Source organism: Natator depressus, chromosome 11 (genome assembly GCF_965152275.1).
Source record: "Natator depressus isolate rNatDep1 chromosome 11, rNatDep2.hap1, whole genome shotgun sequence".
In the NCBI taxonomy this organism is placed as follows: Eukaryota; Metazoa; Chordata; order Testudines; family Cheloniidae; genus Natator; species Natator depressus.
The window spans coordinates 53,081,961-53,108,817 of NC_134244.1; the positions used below are offsets into that span (position 1 = coordinate 53,081,961).

General features: G+C 43.8%; 1 protein-coding gene across 2 annotated transcripts in view; it reads right to left on the reverse strand.

Moving 5' to 3' along the window:
- TMEFF2 (transmembrane protein with EGF like and two follistatin like domains 2) overlaps positions 1-12,205 on the reverse strand; it is a 175,314-nt gene extending 163,109 nt beyond the window's left edge. The window contains exons 1-3 of one of the 2 annotated variants that reach the window (XM_074967793.1): positions 10,863-11,129; positions 8,550-8,659; positions 2,268-2,397 (exon numbers count right to left, since the gene is read on the reverse strand). In XM_074967793.1, the coding sequence (XP_074823894.1) occupies positions 2,268-2,397; positions 8,550-8,659; positions 10,863-11,043 (421 nt within the window). In that variant the 5' untranslated portion in view covers positions 11,044-11,129. Of the gene's footprint in view, positions 1-2,267; positions 2,398-8,549; positions 8,660-10,862; positions 11,130-12,159 lie in introns of those variants that run through there. The other variant, XM_074967794.1, reaches the window with a different exon arrangement.
- Between the last annotated feature and the right edge of the window lie 14,652 nt (positions 12,206-26,857).

Genomic DNA, 26,857 nt, shown 5'->3' on the forward strand with positions numbered 1-26,857 from the left:
GTTGCAGTGGGGGAGGTTTAGGTTGGATATTAGGAAAAACTTTTTCACTAGGAGGGTGGTGAAACACTGGAATGCATTACCTAGGGAGGTGGTAGAATCTCCTTCCTTAGAAGTATTTAAGGTCAGGCTTGACAAAGCCCTGGCTGGGATGATTTAATTGGGGGTTGGTCCTGCTTTGAGCAGGGGGTTGGACTAGATGACCTCCTGAGGTCCCTTCCAACCCTGATATTCTATGATTCTATGAATAGCGGTCAGTAGGTTTCTGGTATAGGGTGGTGTTTATGTGACCATCGCTTATTAGCACCGTAGTGTCCAGGAAGTGGGTCTCTTGTGTGGACTGGTCCAGGCTGAGGTTGATGGTGGGATGGAAATTGTTGAAATCATGGAGGAATTCCTCAAGGGCTTCTTTTCCATGGGTCCAGATGATGAAGATGTCATCAATGTAGCGCAAGTAGAGTAGGGGCATTAGGGAAAGAGAGCTGAGGAAGTGTTGTTCTAAGTCAGCCATAAAAATGTTGGCATACTGTGGGGCCCTGCGGGTACCCATAGCAGTGCCGCTGATTTGAAGGTATACATTGTCCCCAAATGTGAAATAGTTACGGGTGAGGACAAACTCACAAAGTTCAGCCACCAGGTTTGCCGTGACATTATCGGGGATACTGTTCCTGACGGCTTGTAGTCCATCTTTGTGTGGAATGTTGGTGTAGAGGGCTTCTACATCCATAGTGGCCAGGATGGTGTTTTCAGGAAGATCACCAATGGATTGTAGTTTCCTCAGGAAGTCAGTGGTGTCTCGAAGATAGCTGGGAGTGCTGGTAGCGTAGGGCCTGAGGAGGGAGTCTACATAGCCAGACAATCCTGCTGTCAGGGTGCCAATGCCTGAGATGATGGGGCGTCCAGGATTTCCAGGTTTATGGATCTTGGGTAGCAGATAGAATACCCCAGGGCGGGGTTCCAGGAGTGTGTCTGTGCAGATTTGTTCTTGTGCTTTTTCAGGGAGTTTCTTGAGCAAATGCTGTAGTTTCTTTTGGTAACCCTCAGTGGGATCAGAGGGTAATGGCTTGTAGAAAGTGGTGTTGGAGAGCTGCCTAGCAGCCTCTTGTTCATATTCCGACCTATTCATGATGACGACAGCATCTCCTTTGTCAGCCTTTTTGATTATGATGTCAGAGTTGTTTCTGAGGCTGTGGATGGCATTGTGTTCTGTACGGCTGAGGTTATGGGGCAAGTGATGCTGCTTTTCCACAATTTCAGCCCGTGCACGTCGGCAGAAGCACTCTATGTAGAAGTCCAGTCTGTTGTTTCGACCTTCAGGAGGAGTCCACCCAGAATCCTTCCTTTTGTAGTGTTGGTAGGAAGGTCTCTGTGGATTAGTATGTTGTTCAGAGGTGTGTTGGAAATATTCCTTGAGTTGGAGACATCGAAAATAGGATTCTAGGTCACCACAGAACTGTATCATGTTCGTGGGGGTGGAGGGACAGAAGGAGAGGCCCCGAGATAGCCCAGCAGAAGAATCTGTCCTAAGAGTATAGTTGGATAGATTAACAATATTGCTGGGTGGTTTAAGGGAACCACTGTTGTGGCCCCTTGTGACATGTAGTAGTTTAGATAGTTTAGTGTCCTATTTCTTTTGTAGAGAAGCAAAGTGCGTGTTGTAAATGGCTTGTCTAGTTTTTGTAAAGAAAGGTGCCTTGCGAAATAATACTCAGTTAATTCTTCCACGAAATACAGAGAAGACCATTGCACAATCTCGCTAATTTAACTTAAAGTTTAAGGGCCAAAACCTTAGCCACTATAAATCAGTGCAGTTCCACGGCAGTCACTGAAGCTATGCTGATTTATACCACTGGAGATCTAATCCTAAGTATATAAGAAAAAGCCTATGGAAAAGTTACCATACGCAATAACATTCATAGGCTGTCCCCTCCAGATTACAGAGTGCCATTGACACAAGCAAAGTGTTCTAGGTTAACTTAATCTCTCTGTCCAGTTACTTGTATTCACACTATATATCTGTATACAATGCACACCACATGGCAGAATGCAAGATAAATATTAAAACAGAAATGGTATTCTATGCCCTGTTCCTCAAAATCATGTCAAGAATCTTTTAAAAAAAGGAATGGATGACAGTAGCTGCTTAAGGTCTATATGGTAAATTATTCATCTGGAGGAATCCAAAGAGTCCTTATCATGATATCCAAGCTATTTTATCTGATTTCAAACCAAGTTCTCAATATAGTCTACAAACTAAGTATTATGCGTACCAGTTGCACATGATCCTTCCGACATCACGAGTATTTCACTCTGCTGCTTGCAGGCAGCCTGTCTCAAGTAGCATTCATTCTGATAGGTATCGCCATTGGAGCCACACACCGGCACATAGTCGCTGTTACACTAATGAATGCAGAAAAAGAAAGAATGTAATTAGTAACAACCACCAAATGGTACCATACCAAATCATATCCCGCCCCATCTCCCAGTCAAAAAATAAAACAGCATGAAAACAGCAGGAGCTAAGAAACTGCCTGATCCTTGCTCATTCTTTTCAAATCTATCATTATTAGTAGGACTACAGGAAAAAAAATGAAGGGATATTAAATGGTCATGCTTCAGGCACAACGCGACCTCTAACTGACAGGTGTGAGTAAGAAACTTCCCATATGGGCTAGTTATTCGGTAACTGTCCACTCTGGGCTTTCATATATCTTTAAAGTAATTGGTGCTGGCTATTCAGAGACAGAATGCTAGACAAGATGTAATTCTGGTCTTATCTGGTATGGCAATGTATGCATTCCTACTCCCATTGAAGGATAATAAGCATGCACGCTCTCTCATAATTAGAATTGATTGGATGGATTAGAAAACAGGATGGATTTTTTTGTGAAAATTGTCAGCAAAGATGTGTCCCTTTTTTCATTAAAATGTTGAAATTTTTCAGCAAGCTCTTGTTACAGTATTTCCTAGAGTTCACAGCTCTCTATTTCATGTTGAGGGCATCAGGGCCAGAATTACAAGGCATGTAAAGTCAACAATACTGAAAAACAGAGAGATTAAATAATATGCATACTATCAGCTCAGCTGAAACTTCTGCTCAGTGTTGTCAACTATCAGCTTTATTTTCCTCCATCACAAAAAGAACAAGTTTTTTTCCCCCGCTTGTTCATTTTAATAAAAATAATTCCATTTTATAATGGAAATTAGGCAACCTACAGGGTGTAGTTATCATAAGATAATCACACTCTGAGGTATTAGAGACACTTGGATGTGCCCTGTACCTGATAATTATGCCAGGGATATGATTATCTCCTGACTACTATATTCCTGATATGTCTCATTGTTTAATTATAAAAGTAATGATCAAGATTATTATTTATAAAAAATCACCTCTGTTTAAAAACCACATAAAAATTAAAAAGTCATACTATCAATTTAGCTGTCTTATGCTGAGTGTCTTATGTTGTGCTAAAACATGTGATATCCAGTATGAAACTGATGTCAATATGAATTTGAAATCTGCCTAGATACGAATGGCTACAGACATGATTAACACATGCATGAGCTGAATTAATTGCAGGCCTCCACACAGGGATATAGCCAGGAAATAATTCAGACTTTGTCAGAGTGACATTTTGGTTGGTCCAAGATGAGTGACATTTTCCCTATGTATTATATTTTCTTAAAAGTCTTAGGCCTGCTATGCCACCTTCTTTTTCATAAACATACCAACAAATGCTTTCTTCTCCTACCCCACAGCTCATCAATTCTACTATTTTGAACTATTGATTAAAATGTGCCTGTTTGCCATTTTGAAGAGTACATTCTAAATCTGACCTATGTCAAAGACAGAAGTGCCAGATTTCACCCAGAAGCTAAACAGTGATTTGGACAGAGCTGAAGGGTGGTTTGGAATAGTTTACCAAGACAATTAACACAAACAACTGGATTTTTTTTTAAGCACGAAGGACAAAGTCTTAGTTGCCTTACACGTAAAGTTCCATGGACACCATAGTGACTATTTATGTGAACAAGACATTCAGGAGTTGGCCCAGAATATTGTAACATTCACCATTACAAGCAGAAACACAGAGTTTGATCCTCCTTCCACTGAAGACAGTTGCATATTTTCCATTAGTTTCAGTGAGAGCAGGATAAGATTCATAATTTTTATGCCAACTAGCTTCAAAACAGTGAGGGCCACATCCCACTTTCCTTACCTATGTGGGTGACCCCATTACCTCAGATGTGGTTATTCATGCGCATAAAGTGAGCAGGGTTTGCATGAAAAGGTCAAGGGTGAAATCCTGGATCTCTGAAGTCAACGGCAACGTTTCCATTAACTACAATGGAGACAGGATTTCACCCCAAATTTTGTACATTTAGAAGTACACACGGTATTTGAGAGACTATTGCACTCTGTGGAGGATGCTACTGTGTTCTGCTTTTACAGTCTTTCTTTCTCTTCCATTCTGGCATTTTCAGGACTCTTGACATTTTCAAACTGTCAGGCTTGGTGGAACTGTGCGTTGTGTAACACACAACAAGCCATGTGTCACTGCATACATGTAGATGACACATCCTTTCCTTTTCAAAAAGTGTTCCCTGCCCGATGCATTTCTGCCTCTATTATCCATTCTTTATGCCATCACCTATACACAATTGTTACACTGACAAAAAGAAAAAAATTAAAGCTGCTGCTCAGCAACAGTGAAAGTGGATATGTGAAGTTTTCAGAGGGTACTAACTATGGTTCTGAGCATCAGTGGCACTGAAGCCTGGGGGGGGGGGTGGAAAAATCATAAGAATTAAAGTGGGGAAGAAAAATCAAAATGGTTATCAGACTATTGTGATTTTAATAATCTGATATCTCATGATCTGTCACAGCTGGATTCTGCTACTTTATAACAATGGAAAACTGGCATTCACGGCTTTCCATTGGTATAAAACGTATTTCTGTCTGGTCCCAGCAGTTTGTGGCATTTGGATTTTGACTGTCAGTCTTTCCTCAATCCAGCCGTATATTCTGGGCATTGGCTCAGGACTCAGAACACCAAGTCCTAGGCCTCAAGATGAGTTTCAGTGAGGGCCAAATCATGTCAAAACTCCCATTTGCTGCAACGTAAAGTTCCTATTATGTAGAATTCTCCCTCTCACACATGTATTTTTAACATATATTTGCTTAACCCAAGCAAGGAAGAACAATAAGTATGCCCTAATTTCGCCATACACCGGCCCTTGACTGCCTTTCATAGCATTTGGAATGTTGTATGCCTATAATCATAGGCATATGAATATATTGGCTTAGCAGAGTTTATAAGGTTTATTTAGCACAGAAGGTTTATTTTCCAGAGAAGCTGACATACTTGTGTAACTCCCGCTCATGTTAGCACTACAAAACTGATTACTTCCTACTCTCATAAGCATGATGTGATAAATACTGTCACCACACTTCACATATTTTGAGCATGCAAAGTAATATGAAAATGCATTTCAATAATACAACTCACAACCCTTTAACTAAGGCCCTGATCCTGAAAATACGTGAGTAACTAACTCATGTGAGGAGTCCCATTGAAGCAAATGGGACTACTCACATAAGAAAAGCTACGTGTGTGTGTAAATGTTTTCAAGATCAGGTCCTAAATGTAGAGAAACAAACTCAGCATCAACTGAAATACCTAAGTACTTATTCAGACATTTTCATGTGGTCACAGAGGAAAAAGGACTGCGCTAGTCTAGGGCAGACTAGTGCAGTCAGGGGCAGTCAAATAAAGGCCCTTCTAATATGCAGAGATTTTGATGTCATAAAAAGAAATGTTGGTTATATCCTTGAGGTTATTACCTACAGCTAACAATGAACTCCAATGAGAAGGAATGATTAATGGCCTGATACATTAATACCCAATGAACATGTAGGGTTGTGCTCTAACACAAGAAGAAGTGAACTTCTGTTCTTATTAAAACAAATGTGGAGAGAATACTCTCTGGTGAAATACAAGTCCCTCACCAGGTGAAATCAATGGGTGGTCTATATTTCTGCAGTGTTAAAAAAGCAAAAATGAGTCAACTGGGGGGAAACCCCCGGTCATTTATCTTCTGCCTGGGAGCAGTAGCCCATTCAAATGACCCAAAGCAGTCTGGTTTTAATTTGCCTTTCAAGCAACAAATATTTATTTTATTAAATCAGTTTGGCCGGACACTATCTGAACCAGTGTTATAAAAAACACATAAAGGGGTGGCCAGACAGAAGTTTTAAATAGCATAAAGGCAACCCTCATCTTTGCTTTCCAACTGCAGTTAAAGCCCCTAGCAAGTAACAGAGAAAACATAAAAAATAATTAAAGTGATGGGCACTCCTCTGTTGATTTGCTCATTGTCACCATAGAGAAGCGTGGATGGAAAGAGGGCCTGAATTCTGACTAAGCAAACCCCCTAACTTGAGCCATATGGATTTGTGACTGTATTCCATATACCCTATGTATTACTTTGTGTGTTACTCAGTCAACCCATACTGTATTAGAATTCATTTTCTGCTAAAACTGTGTACCTTTCCTGAGTCCTAAACTGCCCACTGATGCTACATGATGAGCCAAGTTCCTCCCTGTTTTAACTCTATTAAAGTAAGGGATTTTCAGAAGTGCAAGGATTACTTTGACTCTAGCAAACCGACAGCATCAGCCACACAAATATTTGCATTGTCTGTATAGCATCAACCATAGGTAGCTTGCATTACGAGCTCATGTTCAAATATGTGGCTCCATGAATGGCCAAAGCCAAAAAGAAAGAGCTCTGATTTCATATGGGGCCTGATCCAAAGACCATTGAAGCCAATGGCTAGGCTCCCATTGACTTCAGAGAACTTTCAATGAATTCCACGATCATCTGGTCACTTTACTTTCATTTCATTTAAGATTATAAACATTACCCAGATGATGAAACCTGGCAAGCCTGTATCTTATTTCTCCGGTATATTTCAACGTCATATGTTTTTCCAACATCAGCATAGATATCACTTATCTCCCAAATCCAAGGGAATGCATTCTACTGAGGTTTACTATGGTTTCTTTATTCTAAGTCACCAAAGACTGGCATGCTTCCTTGGGAAAACATAGCCTCCATTGTGTCCCCTGTCCTTAGCAAAGTCTTGCTTTGCTCCTCCCTGGCAATTGTTCCATTTAAACCAACTGCCAGTGCCAAACTGTGACCAAACACAAGAACATAGTGTTCTCTATGGACACTGTATGATCAATATGTCAGTGGCACAGCACAGGTATCGGCACCAGGCAACAGCGCAAGTCACAAATGTTGATTGCATTATAGGGTTTCCTTGGGAATGAAAATGTCTAAACAACTAAACATGTTACAAATGCTAATGCTGAACCACTCAACTCTCTACATTAACATTTATTGTTAAACATGAAATGTTTGACCATATGTAAACTGGAAACCTAATAAATAGGTTAAGGGCCATATATATTATCTCCGTCAACAGAAAAATACAATCATTTAATGTTAAATACAGTAATTTTAGTAAAACAATTGTTTTGGTGAGATGGTCTTTCATTTTTTAAATTAAGGCATTATTAATTTTGTCTTTTTCCTCCTCAGATATGATATTTTTGCCTCTGGTAATACAAATGATATTTGTCAATCTTTAGAATAAACAGTCTATCAATGGTCAATAATAAATGAAATCAGTCATTAGAGATGAGTATAATACCAAACACTGCACCATTCGGTCTGTTCTACTGTAACTATTTAAATAGTTATTAAAAGTTTTACAATTTAATAAAGCTGTATTAAAATGCAAAAAACCACTGGGGCATAGGTGTATATACAGCATATGCTGGTACAGTCTCAAAACTCAATAACTTGCAAAAATTTTATCTGGATAATTACGCAAAGCACAGCTGTCTTCTGGGTTAGGCAAAACACACTAGAAGGAATACATTAGGATTAAACTATGTGACTTTAAGGATGCCTGAGGTTTAGACTTAGCTGAATGGAGAGGGAAGAGAGAAAGGAGGTGGTGAGAGGGGAGAAAATCAACAATAGCCCACTAAAACTACCTAACACCTAAATGAAGTTTGTGATTTTGGACGGGGGTGGGGGTGTGAAATCTGATAAACAACCAGAAGCATTGCCATTATGCAACCTTACTGAAAAATACCGTATAAGCACATTACAGATCCATTTCTCTAACTAGAACAGAACACTGGGTGTATAAAGCATGATCAGTACCATTAGTATATTTGGAAAGGATTTAAAATCCTTGTTAAAAGGGCACAGCAACAAAATCACACATGCACAACTTGAAGCTGCAGACCCCAAACGGACATTTATAACCACAGCATCCGCATTTTCCCAAGAAACTTATGTCTTTTTGACATCAGTTGGCTCTCCTGCCAGCTCTCTATACTTGCTGCCAGGTTTTCCCTCTAACTTCACTGCATGTAGAGAAATAAATTGCCAAGTGATAGGTTGTAAAGGGAGATCCCAGATTTGTATTCTTATTAGTGAATTAAAGAATGAAACAGCAATCTTCTTACCTTGAACTGACAGACGCAAGTCACACTGTCTCCAATTCTTAAACACTCCCCATCAAATTTACAGGTATTGGTATCACAGAGAAAGAGATCATTTTCTCTGTCATCATAACCTCAAATGTAAACAGAAAAATACTGTCAGCTTCAGTCTGGCAGGATATACAATACAGGGTGATTGCTTTTCTAATTTACATAGCACCACAATCTTGTTGGTGAAATAATACAGTCTGGATGTTCTATCCTTCCCTGTTTTCAATTATCCACACTTTATGTCATTATTCCCCACACCTCCACCCTCTTTATTCTACAGTATTAAACAGACTCCAGTTCCTCAAAAATGATCCAGTGACTGGTGTATTATATTTTCTTTGGTTGGTTCAACATTTTTCCATGCAATAGCAGATCTTTGGGTCTAAAGTCCAAATTGGAATTTCTCCAGACTATGCAATAACAAAGCCCCAATAATAAAGATAAACAGGCTGTGTGTTTTCTGTGATGGTCTGTCTGATTCCAATGAAGATTGATCACCTCTAAGTTAACAGGAGGGGTGCCAGATTCTTCAGAGTGAACCTAGTTCTTTCCCGTCAGTTCTGCAGACAAATAGATCTGGCTGAAGATTTAGCTCATGAATGCCAGCATGAATTTCAGATTTCACTAGTTGCCATCCCACTCCGACAGTGTGTAGCAAGGCATTAAACAAAACAGCTATATTACACTCCAAATCCATTAAGATTTAATCCCACTGATTTTTTAAATGTCCTAATTCTTCTAACCATATCACTGAATATTAAAAATGAAAACAGTGAAAATTGCTTCTTGCCAACCTATTATATATTATACATATATTACCTTGAAGGTTGATATTTTCTCAGAACCCTATTATAAGGTCTCATTGCAGAAACACCTCGAATATCGGAGGCATAGCCTGTTGACCCAAATATTATATTCACTGTAAAGTCAGCAACTTTAAGGATGAAAAAAAATTGGGATCACCCTATTTTGAGACTCCAGGTTTTTTTTTAAATCAGTGGATAGATAAGCATTTGACTTTAACCTATACACAGCACTTGTCTCCCAACCTCCAACGCACGCACACACATACACACAACGTGACATATTTAAACACACATCACTTTGTCACTGAAAGAGACCGAGTGATTCTGCTTCACCAGAAGCCTGCTAATGGGTCTGGAGATCTGTCTCCCCCTCTCTATATAAAAGAGTGCTTCAAAAAGAAGGACTGAACATCAGCTAGAAACAGAAAACCATGGGCGTTGACAAACAGAGGTTATATTGAAAATACTGCACAAATGGTAAACACGCTCCACGCAATGCACTGTTATTATTGTATTAAGGGCTATGCTGATCAGTCACAAAGCCAGCTCGCAGCTGATCTAAAAGGGCAAGAACTCCGGTCCCCAGCCTCTTCCTTATTCAATTAGTACATTTCACCCGCACTGTGCCTGGCAGGCACCTTCCAGCGGGGCTGAAATTGACCAGATGAAGCGGAAAAGCCTGTTTAATAGCAGCCCGCAGAAGAACTCGAGGAAAGAGGCGTTACTTCTTGATCACTTGCGGCTAGCTACCCTGCCCTTTGGTCCTGTGAATACCCAGTGTGACAGCTGCAAACGATTCCTCTGCTAACTTTTCCCCAGAAACTATAGGGTTTACAAAGTGAATACAACATAATGAAAGACAGAAAAGCAAACAAAATCCCATGCCTACAACAAAATCGAAATGCCTGGAAGCAGCGACAAAAAAGGGGTCTTCGCCCAACAGGATTAACCTTCCATATTATTATTATTATCAGGAGTTGCTTTTTCTTGTAAAGACGACCTATCACGGACTCTTGCAGTTTCTGCAAGGAATCAGCATTTCTCAGACAGCCACAACGTGATTTATTACATTCGCTCTCCTAAAATTGTTTCTCTCTCTCTCTCTCTCACACACACACAGTTCTCACTTCTAATACGTTATGAAAAACAAAACACCCCATGGCACTGATCAGTCTTGCGGGATCACAAAATGATAGTGTGTGCCCAGCCTGCAACAAACTCTACGGAGTACACCGCTGGAAGGAAAGCTCGAGCAGATGCCATTATAGTGCAGGGCGGGGGAAGTACTGAAACATCCCTGCACTTTCCGCCCTGCTGTCCAGTCCCTCCTTTGGCAATGCACACTGGACAGTCACAGGGAGGGCTGGCGAAGTGCTCTGTAATTTGCAGTCAGCGCCGCGATCTGCAGGTTTTGGGACGAGCCCGCCTTTGGAAAAGGACACCGAGAGGAAGGTGGCGGGGGATCTGGCTTGCAGCTTACCGGAGCAGTTCCAGCCGGTAGGCGTTTGGCAGTCACTTAAGGAGGTAGGGAAAGCGGCAAGTTTCACGGGTCGGGCTATGAGGAGTAACATCACCGGCAGCAGCAGCCAGCAACAGCAATCGCAAAGTGTCCAGCCGCCGCCGCCGCACTGCCGAGGGGGGGAGGCTTCCCCCAGCACCATGACTTCTTAACTCAACTCGGCGGCGGCAGCAGCCAGGGGCTCCCCGAAGCGGCGCGGTCTCGGGGCGACGGGGGGCAGGAGGGATCCGGGCGGGGGGCTGCCTAGCATCCCGGCGGCCCCGGCCAGCAGCGGGTCAGGAAGAGGCAGCCGGGTCCCGGCATGACGATCCCGAGAGTTTCCCAGCGGCGGCGCGATCCGGCGGCCAGGCTCAGCCCGAGGCGCGGCGGCGGCCGGGCAGGAGGGAGGCGGCGGCGGCGGCAGCTGCCATAGGGCTCCGGGCGGGGAGGGAGTCACGGCGCTCCACAGCCCAACGGCCGCCGCCCGCTCTCGCGCTCTGCCGCCCGCATCTCTCTGGCGCGGGGGAAGCAGCAGGTCCCTCAGCTCGCCGGGGTCACGTGGCCGAGGCAGCCCGGCCCCTGATTGGAGGAGCGGGATGCAGGTCCCCCGGCAGGGCGGGGCCGGCGGCGGCGGCGGGCGGAGGGATGCGGCGGCGGCGGCAGCGGCTGCTGCCCGGGACCCGCTCGGGACCGGGCTGAGGAGACTCCGCGCTGCGCCGCGGGGAACCGGACTCTGCGGACAGCCCCCGCCCGCCGCTATGGATCGGGGCGGCCGGCCGGAGCCGCTCGCCGGGGTGGGCTGGAGCAGCAGCTCTGCGGACTCCCCGCCGCCCCGGGTGCGCCTGCGGCGGGACCCGCAGCCGCTGAGGGAGCCGGGGGGCTCCAGCCAGGGCGCACCCCCATAGAGCGTGCAGGCACGTGCGCGGCACGCTCCCCCACCCATGCCCTCCACGCGCAGTCACACACACGCGTGCACAAGGCTGCAGTCACACATGCCTGCGGGCTTCGTCGCTTGTGCGCATTGCACGCGCCCAGGTACATGCGTGACGCCCGCAGCAGCTGCGCACGTACCACCAGCCCGGGGGCTGGTGAAGTTCCTAGCAACTACCCCCCGGGCTGAGCTGTTCGCCCGTGGCGGGGTTGGCGTGGGGGGCGGGGAATGGCAGGTCGGCTGTAAAGCGGACAAACCGTCCCGGGCCGGCGGTTAAAAGGGTGGAGAGGAGGCGACCCGAGGGAAAGGAGACATCCCCGGCCCTGCCCAGAAGGCGGCAGAACGCACCAGGTCTCGGAGGGTGCAGCGACAGCAGCATCCCGGCGGAGCAGATGAAGGAAAACGCACGATCACGGTGGTGTGCAGGGCTCTGTTAGCCTCAGACGTGTGTGCTTGGCGGGGAGACTGTGAAACTCCGCGGGAGCCTCCGTCTGCCCAGCGGGGCTGGCAGGATCCGCCTTGCGCCCGCTGCACCCTTCGCAGCCAGACCCCCTCTCTGACCGCTAATGGGGCCATCACTGACCGCCCCGGGGGACCCTCCTTCCTCTCTCCTCCCAGGTCGCCCGCATCGCACAAGGGAGTTACCGAGACCCCGAGGCGCGCGCGGTGTTTGCCGTTAAGAGCTGCGCGCAGAACAGCTTGTTTGGGGGGCGCCACGCTCGCGCCTAGCCCCGCAAAAGGGGACGGCAGGGCCCTTGGCCTGGGCCCCCCAGCGCTGGCTGAGCGGGTCAGACAGCCACAGGAAGCTTTCAAATGCAACCTCCCCACCCCTCCCAGCCCTCCTCTGCCCGTCTCCTTCCCGCTGTGAGCGCACACAGCAGCAAGGTCCCTCCAAGTTAGCGCAGTCGGTCTTTGGTGGAGAGGTGTGTATGGGGGGGAAGGACTAGCCCCATCTTCCTCTCAACCTCCCAGGTAAAGAGCCCAGGCTCACAGCCACCCCCGCCCCCAACAGTTAAAGTGCAGCTGTTCACAGGCTGGGCTGTGGCTTCTTGCTCCTTGCTCAGGGAGGCTCCATAAAAACACGGATCAATTTACCCAGACGGCATCAAAGCCTCGGTTTTTTCCCCCTAGACGCAGCAGCGGAATCCGTTAAGGAAAAGGCAGAGCCATTAGCTAGAATGGTGATCCCGTAACGCAGAGGACCAGAAATCAAAGGGCTGCACGCGCTGTCTGCGGCAGCCCTTTACACACAAGTAACATCACATCAATACGTTGTGAACGTGGAGAAAGATTGAGAAACTCGGCTGCAGACAGGCATCTTTGCTCGCTGGAGAAGAGCCGCTCTGGCAACTCATCAGGCAGGCTTCTGAAAATAAACCACGCGTTAAGCTAAATAAAAGGAAGGCCATTACAAAGTGTTTATGCAACAATTACCCCGAGAAAACAGGACCTCGCTGCACTTCAGCGCCCGGCTCACAACATAAAAGATCATCAGTGAGGCCTGCAACCTTTTAACGGTTCCAAGTGTATCCGAAGGCTAAGTAAATGCTCACTAATCATAAATTCCTTCTTTAGAGTCCCCTTGCCGTACAGTGAAACTCCAGCAGAGTTAATGGTCTTAAAGAGTCAGCAACTACAATTGCATCCATCATTCCCTCCTCCCGCTCCCACATTCCTAAATTATTGAGCACTGCAAGAAATGTCACCTTACGGACAAATGCTGGGGATTTTATGTTGCTTCGTTTAAACACTGACGGGCTGTAGCAATACCACCAAGGGGGAAGCGCGGGGGGGTGGGGGGGTGTCAGAAACTGGCAAGCACCACCGTGTGGCAGGAGAACATCAGGCGCTGAATATTGCGTCGCTGAAGAAGTAAATAGATAAATAAATATTATACACATCCGTTTTCTCCTTAAGCAGCCGGCACCTGGTTTGAAGTGGGGAGGGCGGGGGAACGGGTTCCTCACTCTTCCCAAGCAGGGGCAGAGCTGCGTCCTTCAGCTGGAACCTGAATTTAACCAGGCACCAAAGTCCATGGCCAAGATTTTCAAACGTGGGTGCCTATAGCAGCTAAATAAATGGGCTGATTTTCAAAAGTCCCCAGAGACCTACTACTGCCCAACACTTCTGAAAATCTGGCCAATTATTTTGGCAAGTAAATAAGGATTTAAAAAAAAAAAAAACCCAGCGTGGCCTGCCTATTTGATGAAGCAATGTCCTAAAGAGCCTGTTTGTATTCAATAATAATATTAATCCAGATCTTTTGTTTAGATGTCACAGCATCATAGAATACTCTCATAGGGGAACACCTGCAGGAGGGGGCCAGAAAGGTCCAAGAGACTGAATGCATGGAATTTCCTCCTCATCTTCTCCTGAGGGAGAAGGAATTAGGGGTTTCAGAAAAGGCAGGGGCTGCAGCTTCTCAACCCCCAGAAGGAGGGGAAATTCCATTCCTCCTCTACACTGGCCCTCTGCTTCTCCTGCTCCCAACCCACCTGCCATTACGCTGTCATTATCGACTCCCCGAGTCCCATTGCCTTGACTAGGATTAAAGATGTGTTGGTTAGGACATGTTAGCCATACATTCTAAGATTTAAAAGTCTGGTTTAGACAAGGCAGTTGTGACTTCTAACGTGGTTGAATTGGAAGCTAGATAGGATCACAGGTTTAACGTCAATGGAGCTACTTGACTTAGACCAGAATCTGGACCTGGATCTCTTGTTGCTTTTCCTTTCTCTTTTAATTTCTAGTTTTATCTCTCTCTCTCTCTCTCTCATATTTCTTTATTTCTTCTCTTTTTTCATTTCATTTTCCCTTCATCCCCTTCCTTTTGTTTTTCCCTCTGGTATTTGTTGTTTATCTATCACTGAAGTTGTAGAACATGGAGGAGACAAAGTCTATGCATTGAGGTGCTTACCATCTAAACAGACAAAAAGACTAGCAATCAGACACATGAAGCACCCACTGATCAGCAGATGGAATCATGACAGACCATTGAGCAGGGGCGATAGAATCCTGACAGAGTTTGCAGTAGAGGTTGTGCTCTTTCTTTTCTCCCTCTATCTGTCTCTTTCCCTTCTCTTTGTCAAAGTCTTTCTGGTCCCAGATCTTGTTTTGTTCCTTCTCTAGCTCTCTCCAATCTCTCTTCATTTTCCCTAGTTCTTCCCCACAGTCTCACTGCTTCTTCCTCCATCTTGGGAATTCTACCTCTTCCCATATCCACAGCCTCTCTTTCCCTCTCTCGATCCTCTACTCAGACTATGTTCCAGCAATCCTTTCCCAGGCTCCCCCCATAACTTATTTTCCTTCCCCACAACCATGGACTTCAAAATCAGCACTGGCCTTTTCCAGGTGCGTAGTGGCAATTTTGGAAATTTTGGTCCAGGACCCTCACAAAGCAGGGCCTTTCTTAAATTCCCTGGGCTGCCTCATAGTACATCACACAGTGTGTGATAGCAAAGGCAGCTCTGGCATTTATAGAAAAAGAACACCAGTAATAGAGACCAGTTTTAAAAAAAATAAAGCTAGAATGTCATATTATATTAGGGTAATGCAGTGCTCAGCATAAGAAGTTCTGAGACACCTATCAACTGTAACTGTCTTATACATAGGTCTCAAAGACAGGCACCTGTTTCATTGTCATCCATTCAGACAAGAGGCATTTTCTGGTTCCAGATGAAGTTGCAAAGGAGTGTTCCAACGTTTGTGCCTGCCTTTTGACCTTACCTTGGACTCTGGGACTTTCACCAGAGGTCACATATGGCAGCAGGACACAGACATCTGGAATTTGAAATTCATATTTGCCTACATGACTGGCCAGTGCAGGCACAGTCTCAGATATAGTACCATCAATATCCAAGGCTGCTGTAAAAGAAACTTTACTCATACAAATATTTCATGATAAAAATACAGCTGCCACAGTGTTCAAAATGTCCTGTTTCTCTTTTTTCTCTTTAGACATTTCTTATGAATGACCAGACACTGAGATACAATAATTTTCTCATATAGTACCTAGTTGAGAAACACATTCTTCTGCACTATTAATCCCTTATTGCACAGTCTATTGTTAGCACAGTATTCTCAGCTACCCTTCAGCATATAGGCCAGTTCATATCTGCATTTGTCTATATTCCCATCCAATCACAACTATATGAAAATTACTATCTGCATCTGGAGTGTCAGATTCTTTCCCATCACTACCCCACTACGGCTGTTTTGTGTCTCTCTGATGTGATAAATGAGTCTGAAGCCAGCAGATCCAGCTCTCTGAGGATTCTCAGGGTAACGTAGAGCCCCAAGCACAGGGAGCATTTCTGGGAGAACAGGAATGTGGCTGGAATATTCCTGTTCTCCTGCACAGGCTTCAGAAGCTGGAATGGCCCCTTGAGGGCCAGGGTCCAGGATAATGTTCTGAAATGGTTTCAATCCTTTCTGGAGGAGCGCACTCCCTGAGCAGTGATGGGAAACTGGACTTCCATTAAGACACTTCACTTGTGAACGTAATGGCCATGCTGGGTCAGACCAATATCCTGTCTCCCAACAGTGCTTCAGAAAGAATGAACAGAACAGGGCAATTATTGAGTGTTCCATCACGTCATCCAGTCCCAGTTCTGGCAGTAAGAGGTTTTGGGAACACCCGGAGAATGTGGTTGCATCCCTGACCATCTTGGCTAAGACCAACTGATGGACGTATCCTTCATGAACTTATCTAATTCTTCTTTGAACCCAGTTATACTTTTGGCCTTCACAACATCCCCTGGCAATAAAGTCCCACAGGTGAACTATGCAATGCATGAAGAAGTACTTCCTTATGTTTATTTTAAATTGCTGCCTATTATTTTCATTGGGAGACCCCTGGTTCTTGAGTTATGTGAAAGGGTAAACAGCACTTTACCATTTGCTTTCTCCACATCAGTCATGATTTTATAGACCTCTATCATATCCCCTCTAAGTCATCTTTTTTCTAAACTAAACAGTCCCTGTTCCAAACCCCTAATCATTGTTATTGCCTTCTCTGTACCTTTTCTAATTCGAATGTATCTTTTTTAAGTTGATCAAAACAGCATGCAATATTGAAGGTGTGGGTGTACCATGAATTTATATAGTAGCATTATATTTTCAATCATTATCCCTTTCCTTATGGCTTCTAATATTCTGTTAGCTTTTTTGACTGCTATGGCACACTGAACAGTTATTTTCAGACAACTATCTATGATGACTCCAAGATCTCTTTCTTGAGTGGTACCAGCTAATTTAGTCCCCATCATTTTGTATGTATAGTTGGGATTATGTTTTCCAATATGCATTTCTTTGTACTTATCAACATTGAATTTCATCTGTCATTTTGTTACCTAGTCATCCAGTTTTGTGAGATCACTCTAACTCTTCACAGTCTGCTTTGGACTTACCTATCTTGAGTAATTTTGTATCGTCATTTAGGAATATGTTGAACAGAACTGGTCCCAGCACAGATCCTTGGGGTACCCCGCTATTTACCCTTTTCCATTGTGAAACTGACCATTTATTCCTATCCTTTGTTTCTTATCTTTTAACCAATTATTGATCCATGAGAGGATCTTTCCTCTTATCCAGGACTGCTTATTTACTCACAGACCTTTGGTATGGAACTTTGTCAAATGCTTTCTGAAAGTCCAAGTTAACTATATCAACTGGATCAGCCTAGTCTACATGCTTGATGACATCCTCAGATAATTCTAACAGATTGGCGAGGCATAATTACAAAAACCATGTTGACTCTTCCCTGACATATCATGTTCATCTGACAGTCCAATAATTCTGTTCTTTACTTTAGCTTCAACCAATTTGCCTAGTACTGAAGTTAGGCTTACCAGCCTGTAATTGCCAGGATCACCTCTGGAGCTTTTTTTTTTTTTAAACCAGTGTTACGTTAGCTATCCTCCAGTTATCTGGTACAGAGGCCGATTTAAGTGTCAGGTAACATACCACAGTTAGTAGTTCTGCAATTTCATATTTGACTTCCTTCAGAACTCTTGGGCGAATACCATCTGGTCATGGTGACTTATTTCTGTGTATCAATTTGTTCCAAAACCTCCTCTACTGACATACTCCTCAATCTGGTATAGTTCCTCAGATTTGTCCCCTAAAAAGAATGACTCAGTTGTAGGAATCTCCCTCACATCCTTTGTATTGAAGACCAATGCAAAGAATTCGCTTCTCTGCAACAGCCTTGTTTTTGTTCAGTGCTCTGTTAGCAGATTCATTGTCCCAATGGCCCGACTGATCGTTTGGCAGGCTTCCTGCTTCTAAAGACTTAAAAAATTGCGGTTAGTTTTTGTATTTTTGCTAGTTGTTCTTCAAATTATTTTTTGGTCTGTCTAATTGTACTTTTACATTTGACTTTGCCTGGCTCCTTTTTATTGTCCTCAGTAGGATTTGACTTCCAGGTTTTAACTAACTTCTTGCTTCTAACTGCCTCTTTTTCTCTGTTGTTTAGACACAGTGGCATTTTTTTTGGTTGTCTTACTGTATGCTTGGTTTTTTATTTGGAGTATATATTTAGTTTAAGCCTCTACTATGGTGTTTTTATAGTTTCTATGCAGCTTTCAGGCACACAGTAAGCATCCGATGAAGTGAGCTGTAGCTCACAAAAGCTTATGCTCAAATAAATTGGTTAGTCTCTAAGGTGCCACAAGTACCCCTTTTCTTTTCCCCCCGTGACTGTTTCTTTTAATTTCCATTTAACTAGCTTCCTCATTTCGGTGTAGTTCCCTGTGATAGAGTGCAGGGAGTGAACAAGTGAGCCTGCACTCTGATCACTGACATGCCAATTACTTATTCAGAGAAAGCTGATTGAGATAATTGGATAATCAGGTTGGGTGGGATAAAGAGCCAATTAGCCCATCAGCCTAAATCTGATAAAGAGGCACAGGAAGGAAGCACCAAGAGTGTAGGGGATTGGGGAGGAAACAGAAACAGGGCCATCTGAGTCCAATCACACAGAAGGCCTCAGGGAAAGGAGACTCCTTTTCCACTCAGGGTCCTGATGAGAGGGCCAAAGGCACTGAAGATATTGGAAATGGACCATTGCACAGGGACTGGAGTGGAGTGGTGTTGATGGAGGGAACTCAAACTAAATGGCACTGTGAATGTACCAAAAGTGGAGTCTACTCAGTTTCTGCAGGACAAGAAGACAGGAGGAAAGACACACCCTCTTGCATTCCCCTTTTAGAAGTTAAATGCTACTGTGATCGGTTTCTTTGGTATTTTGCCCCCTACAAGGATGTTAAGTTTAATTTAGTTATGGTCACTACTTCTGACCAGTTCAACCATATTCACTTCTTGGACTAGATTCCACAAGGATCATTGTCTTTCTGGTCCTATTCAACATCTTCATGCAGCCATTAGATAAACTGGTCAGATGACATCAACTCAGGATTGGATGTTTTTCTAAAATATATGTTCTAGGAATTATTTTGGGGAAGTTCTATGGCCTGTGTTATACAAGTGGTCAGATTAGATGATCACAATGGTCCCGTCTGGCCTTGGAATCTATGAAGTGCTAGTAATATACAGATGACATACAGCTCCATTTATATGACCACATATGATTATACCATCACCACCAAGATGGCTCAGTGCTTGGATGAGATCAGCTCATAGATGTAGAAGAACTGGTTGGAGCTGAACCCAAGCAAGATAGAGGTGATGCTGGTGGACATAGAATAGCATTTTGAAGAGCCTGCAGCTATGGAACAGTCCCTTTTGCTTGAAAATTCACATCCACAATTGCTCAGCTCAGTCAGTAGCTTAGGAGTGCTCCTAGGTTCCTCCCTGATGTTAAACTCTCACATAGCAGGATCCCTTTCTACCATCTCCAGGCAACTACTTCCCATCCCAGTGAATGACGACTTGACCTCAGTTTTTCATGCCTTTGTCATCTCTTGTCCAGGTACATTGCATTGCTGTAGTCCAGCCAAGAAACCTTCAGCATTTAAGAAACTCCAACAGAATGCTACAGCACATCCCCTCAGCAACACAGGTTCCCATGGGCACATCAGATCTGTCCTCTACTCCCTACAGAATACAAAATTAAATTCAAGTCCTTATCTATGGCCTGGGCCCAGGGTATTTAAAAGCTCCAGGATGAAGACCATGGTTGACAACTTTGCTCCTCTGGACTATGGAAATTTCTATAATAACGGTAAAGCTTGTCTGCGTAGGAGACAGAGCATTCTTGTGGGCTAGCCCAAGAATGTGGAATGAACTGCTCCAGAAACTAAGAACCATCATAAAGCTCACCACCTTCTGCTCCACGTGCAAGGCACATTTCTTTGACCGTGCCTTCTCGCTCACACACACAATATAAAATAACCAAACCAAACAAACCAACAAAAATCCAAAACAAAACACTCCACTGTACACATTCTCCCACCCTGGGGAGAACATGAGAAAACAAACACATGACAGAGGTTAGTCTTATTGTTCAATGCTCTAGTGGAAGGCACTCAAATAAGAGGTAGGTGGTATTATTTCTACTACTACAGTGATAAGTGTAGGACAAGAACCTAGATAAAATAGACTAGACTCTGGCCAATCCCAGGATAAAGGGGACATACAGGTGATCTAAAGCCATCTTTTAGCTTCCTCTCTTTGCCCCGGTCCTGAACACAGCTGTGCTGGTTTGGAGACCCTAGCTCCGTAGGGGTGCTAGAGCACCTACGATCGTGAGGTGGTATCCTCTGCCCAGTTTCTCTTTTTAATATGATTTAAAATATTAACTTTCATCCAACAAAAACCGAGAGTTTGATTTTTAACCAGAAGATAAATTGTTCAGGATATAATTTATGAGTTTGGAGCGCTAGCAGTATCTTGTACTCTTGTGCTATTTGCCATCCACCATAAATCACACCCAGTATTCCCAGATTTGAACAGACTACCCAGGTTTGAACAGGTTTCAGAGTAGCAGCCGTGTTAGTCTGTATCCGCAAAAAGAAAAGGAGTACTTGTGGCACCTTAGAGACTAACCAATTTATTTGAGCATAAGCTTTCGTGAGCTACAGCCCACTTCATCGGATTGAGCTATAGCTCATGAAAGCTTATGCTCAAATACATTTGTTAGTCTCTAAGGTGCCACAAGTACTCCTTTTCTTTTTGCAGCTTTGAACAGTTTTACCAAAAAGTCGGTGGTTTTAGCCCTGCACTTTTGTAAGTCCCATGCTCCTATAAGAAGCGAGTGTTGGAGCACATTTTATTATACATCATATACTTGCTGGAATAAGCAGTACACATGGGCCTACTCTGATGCGTACCAAAAGGGTACTGTTTGTCTATATCTGATAGCACAGATTTTATACTGCTTTCAGCTAACTCACAGATCTGAATGCAAAATAAAGCACACTTGGACATCACATGGATTTTTGATGCTCTCAGGGGCTCCTTTGGGTCTTTAAACCAATAAATAGATTACATTCATCTGCCTGTTTTCTCCCCCCATTCATGACAAAAATAACATGGATTTTAATCTTCATTTGAACTAGTGAGTAATCCAAGCACATATCATTGCCAGTTACTCAAATAAAAGTATTTTTCACTGTAATTAACTGTTTCAGAGGACAAAGTGGGAAAGAATACAAAAGAATGAAAAAAACTCTTTTTATATAAACATGAGAAGGCTCAGCATTTCCTGACATGTGACATGCCTCTCAGCAGATTGTGTCAGCCTTTGATTTTTGACTGAAGCATTCCACAGCCTTGGTGGCAAAAAGCAATCTTGTGATTTACTTTTCGTTTCACCGCGTTTTATGGCTCATGCTAGGAAATAGGGCAAACCTACATGCAAAAAGTTATAATACATACTGGTACAGTATATAGCACTGGTTGGGCTATATGAAATTGATAGGAACAATCACAAATAGGGCAAGAAAAGTGAGGAAGAATATTATTGTACGCAGTGGTGGTGTAGCCTTGTTGGTCCCAGGATATTAGAGAGACAAGGTGGGTGGTGTGGCAGAGCTCCGACCTTGTCCCCATGGGTCCCGCGCTTCCAGGTTTATGCTAGCTTCAGAGGCTCACTGCAACCCTCCACATAGCCCTTCTCTCTCTAGGGCCAGGGATACAGTCTACTGAGCCCTTTTCATCATAAGCCAGCAAGGAGGTTGGTGAGAGAATTCCCACAGTCTCTGTTGCTCCTACGGCCTTATACCAAAACCATTTAGCCTCCTCTCCTGACAGGGGCCTGTTTTCCCCGCCCAGGAGGTGTTTCTGTAGTGGCAGGTTGTGGAAGGAACCCGGCCCCGCCCCCACTCCGGGTTCCGGCCCAAAGACCCTAATGGTAGCAGCTGTTGGCAGCCAATCTTTCACTGCCAGCGTTGCTACATTTCCCTGGGCCACTTCCTCACAGCTCTCCTGCTTCTCCCTTCTTCACCCTTACCTTAGGGCTCCCTTACCAATGCCTTGAGCGTGTCTTCATTAACCAGTCCTTCAGCTGCACTTCCTCTCCTGGAGTGAGCCCTTTTATAGTATCAGAGGGGCCTTAATTAGGGTCAGGTGGTCACATTAGCTTAATGGCCTCACCTAACTCTTTGCAGGTTAATTGGAGTCAGGTGTTATTATTAGCCCAGAGCAGCCCCTGCTCTGGTCAGTCAGGGAACAGAAAACTGTTAATCCAGTGGCCAGTATATCTGCCTTCTGCTACTCTGCTGTAGCCAACTGGTCTGGGTCTATCACAGTGGGGTAATATCTTTTATTGGACTGTCTGTGAATATTGACATTTTACTTTTTGGTTATACATAAGTAGACTAAAATGTATGGATTCTGACAGTTTATGTAGTACAGTTCTGGAGTTTTAAAATTTCACCTTCCAGCAGGGCTTTTTACATAGGAATTCAATGTTACTCAATACCATTCATTCCAGACGAGCAGGAATGAACGTCCTCTTCAAGACAGGGAGAAATTCATAATTCTGCCTAAGAAGGTCAACCAACTCAAAAGCTCTCACTTTTGAACTCACAAGAAGCCTAGTTCCTACAAGCCTCATTAGTAGCAAAATCAACAAACACTGAAAATCACTGCTTCTTCCAGGACAGACAATAGTTCAATGGATTAAGTGACATGGCAACTCTTGAGAGAGAGAGAGATAAAAGGGAAAACTTTCCAAATTTGATGACATTTGGCTTTTATTTTTAGGATTGTTTGACTGGCAGGTAATTGTGGAATGCTGATGAGTATATGGCACTGTATTGCTACAGGTGGGACAGCTCTGGAGACAGTTATAGAATGACGTCATTCCCGTATGATGTCAATTTCCTGGCTCCGCATGGTGTTTCTTCTGTCTGATACACTATGTTCTGTGTGTCATCTTTCCCTTATCTCCTGTTGCCCCCCCACCAGGCTTTGGCTCCTGTTCTTGGAGTTTTCTTGCAACACAGGAAGAAATGTAAGAATATTATTGTGCAGTATAATGAATATAGCTTGATTTGGTACTTACTTTTGATCGTTGTTATTTCATTGGGATTTTTAGAACTGTTTGTTCTCTATCATGCAATCAAAACATTTCCTCAAAAGAACAGACACACTCAAAGGCATTTTCACTGATGGTGGCGTTAGAGGGAATTCATTCCCTCAGCCTAAAACCCATTGTCTTTTTGTTCTATGTGGGTGGAGAATAGGGAGATGAAATTCACTCCCCCCCACACACACACTCAATCAGGGCCTCTGTGCAGCTCCCCGCTACTCAGGTAATATTCCTATGAAGAATTTAAGATTTTGACTTATGAAAACGTAAAGGGCTTGGGACTTACTTATCGGAAAGGCCACTCTTCTCCCCCTGTAACATACTGCCATAGCTGTGGTCAGCAGAGGTGGCTGAGCTGGAGCCCCATTCATGAGAGAGAGTGATGTTAGCTGACAGGGCATTTTCCATGACCGTGCAATGTCTCTGGTCCTGAATCTAGGTCTGGGAGTACCCCAAGACAGCTGCTGTATCCTTGCTTCAACCTATTGTCTGCTGAAACCTGGTGGGCTGAGATGCTAGTAGGATGATAGCCTCAGCCAAGGCACCAACCACAAGAACTGTGATTGGAGAATTGCCCAGCTCCACCAATTGGTCCAACCATGGCATACTATTTATGCCAGAAGGAAGCACAAGAAGTTTGTCCAAGCAACAAGGTGATTTCCTGTTGTGGCTGCACTGGACCCTGCTTGTGCCTGCCTCCTGCACCCAACCCTGTTCCTGATTCCTGCTCTGCTCCTGGATCCTGCCTTTGTTCCTGTTCTGACTGTGCTCCTGCTTCTTGCTTGATCCTTGCCTCTCCTCCAGTTCTGGTCCTTACACCTCACCTCCAGTCATCAGTTACCAGTCCTGGCTCTGACCCTGACCTCTGACTTCTGTCCCTCTCTTTGACATTTGGGGTTTGACCTTGGCTCTGACCCTCAGCTTTGATTCCTGACTCTGGCTTGACCCCTCGCTCTGGTAATTAGCAGTTGACTCTGGTGATGACCTTGGGCTTTGCTCCCCAACCTGAATGCCTGCTCTGCCCACTAGACCTAGCTCCAGCTCTGACTATTAGACCAGACCACCTACATCTTGCTCCTTAGCAGAGAGTTCCATAGCTTTGGAACTCATTCCCCCCTTGTTCTGAAATAGTCCTGGTTTATAGCCTCCAGGGCATGCTGCAAGGCAGAACTGAGGGAGAGTACAAAGACCTGGGGAGATCACCCATGCTCTAGGAGCGACACCGATTACCTGTATTGACTCAATGGTGTAGCTGACTGTTTGACTTGCGGTTCATTCTTAATAATGTTCAGAAGACCAAATCAGCAAACTTAACCAAATTTATTGTTTAAAGACAAAGTAGTACAATGCAAACAGGAGAAATACAGACCCTCCTTCCAGGAATCAAATTCTTACAGTATATTCACCTTACAAAGCATGTGTGCTTCAGAAATATGCACTTCAGCTAGCAGTATGGTTTTACAAGTTACAAAACTTTCTACACATGACCAAAATCCACCCCAACAGTTTGTCCCACTTGTTTAATTTGTTGTTCTGTACCTTCCTTATCTTTGTTTTGGATACTAGCATTCCAGATACTGCTCTGTTAAGGTATCTCCTCAGCTTGTATGGGGGCAGAACATTAATATATTTTTGTCTTTGACAAATTTCCTATTTTCTAATACCAAAGCTGACTTTAGCTTTGCAAAATGTTGTGAGATACTTGACATAGGTGAAAAGAATTGTGGGAAGAGCATAATACATTAAGTTAACATACATTCCTAACATATATAAATTTAAATAAAATAAAATAAAATAAATGTATATTATACTCATACGTTGAACCTGTTAAGAACATAAGAATGACCATACTGGGTCAGACCAAAGGTCTATATAGTCCAGTATCCTGTCTTTTGACAGTGGTCAATGCCAGGTGCCCCAGAGGGAATGAACAGAACAGGTCATCATCAAGTGATCCATCCCCTGTCGCCCATTCCCAGCTTCTGGCAAACAGAGGCTAGGGACACTATCCCAGCCCATCCTGGCTAATAGCCATTGATGGACCTATCCTCCATGAATTTATCTAGTTATTTTTGAACCCTGTTATAGTCTTGGCTTTCACAATATTGTATACTATGCCCTAACAAACACCTATGAGCTTCCAGACATATTTTAAAGGTATTGCTTTTAACTATAAAGCTCTACGTGGCCTGAAACCAGCCTACCTGAGAGCATGCCTCTCTTCCTTTGAGACACTGCCACAACTTCCATCAGCGGGACGAGCTGATGCTAGACTCTCCTCAATATAACAAAGAGGTGGTGGCTGACAGGGTGTTCTCTGTAAGGGCTCTTGGGCTCTGGATTGCCTTCCTGCCTCTGGCCTGAAATAAACTGAATTTGCTAACTTTTAAGGCACATTTATTTCACCTGGCCTTTGAACTGGAGTTCATTTGTTTAATGCAGCACCTGGAGCAAAAGACATATGGAAGGATGGAATGGTTGAAAGTAAATGACCAAATAAAAGATATCCCAGCCTGTGGACTGGAATAGCAGTCACAGCCCCTCCATGTCAATTGCACGGAGTAATGGGGCTACTGACTCTGTGTAAGAGCAAATCCAGAATCCCTCTTCTGACCTATTCCCTTAATTCGGATCCATCTCCAACATGTCCTTCCGTGTTGATATGCATTGAGGACATGGAGACCCTTCCTTTAGCAGTCAGGGTGCACGCAGGCACCATTGCACAGCCACAAAGACACTGGCACCTGCTGTATGTGAGCTTAACTGGGGCAGAGGGCATTGTGTCAGCCCTTTGCACTGGGGCAAAGGCAAGGCATTTACAAATGCACATTTCAGTTCACCTTAAATCTATTCATGCTAAAATGCATAGTCAAACATTTGCAATATGCAGCTGAAAACTGTGGCCCAACCTCCCTTATGCCTGGAACCATTTATAAAAAGGAAAGGGCCACTAAGCCAATTGTGATTGTTATTCGTAAATTGTCATCTATGAGTATTAATAAATCAAGAGAAATCTCTGGTCTTCGCTCTTAGAGGTGCTAAGACTTTTGATGGTATGTATAAGAAGGATTTTTGCAGGGATCAGAAGGCAAAATCCCTAGAGTATTTATATATGTACAACCACACACACACACACAGAAAGTTTAGGCACTGTGAAACCAATTTGGACCTCACAGAAGAAAGAGGCTTAGGAGAGTTATAGTTCTGACCAACTAATTATTCCGATTTTTTATCAGAGGAACTGAAAAAAGGATGTTTTGTCAATACCAATATTTAGCAACAGGCTTATTTCAAACGACAGAAGCACAGGTGATGTTCAAAGGAAAACTGACTAATACGTGTTTTCCTTTTAACATACAGCTGCAATAGCAAGCCATAATAGAAAATTAGCAAGGCTTAATAAAATGTATCTGTTCTGGGAGCTATTGATTTTACTCATACAGTATGTACATATTTGGCTTTCCCTCAAAATGAAAAGAAAAAACCTTTAGAAAATTACTGGTAAAAACAGAAAAACATTTCAATCCTTATGTCATTAATTTCTGATTCAAA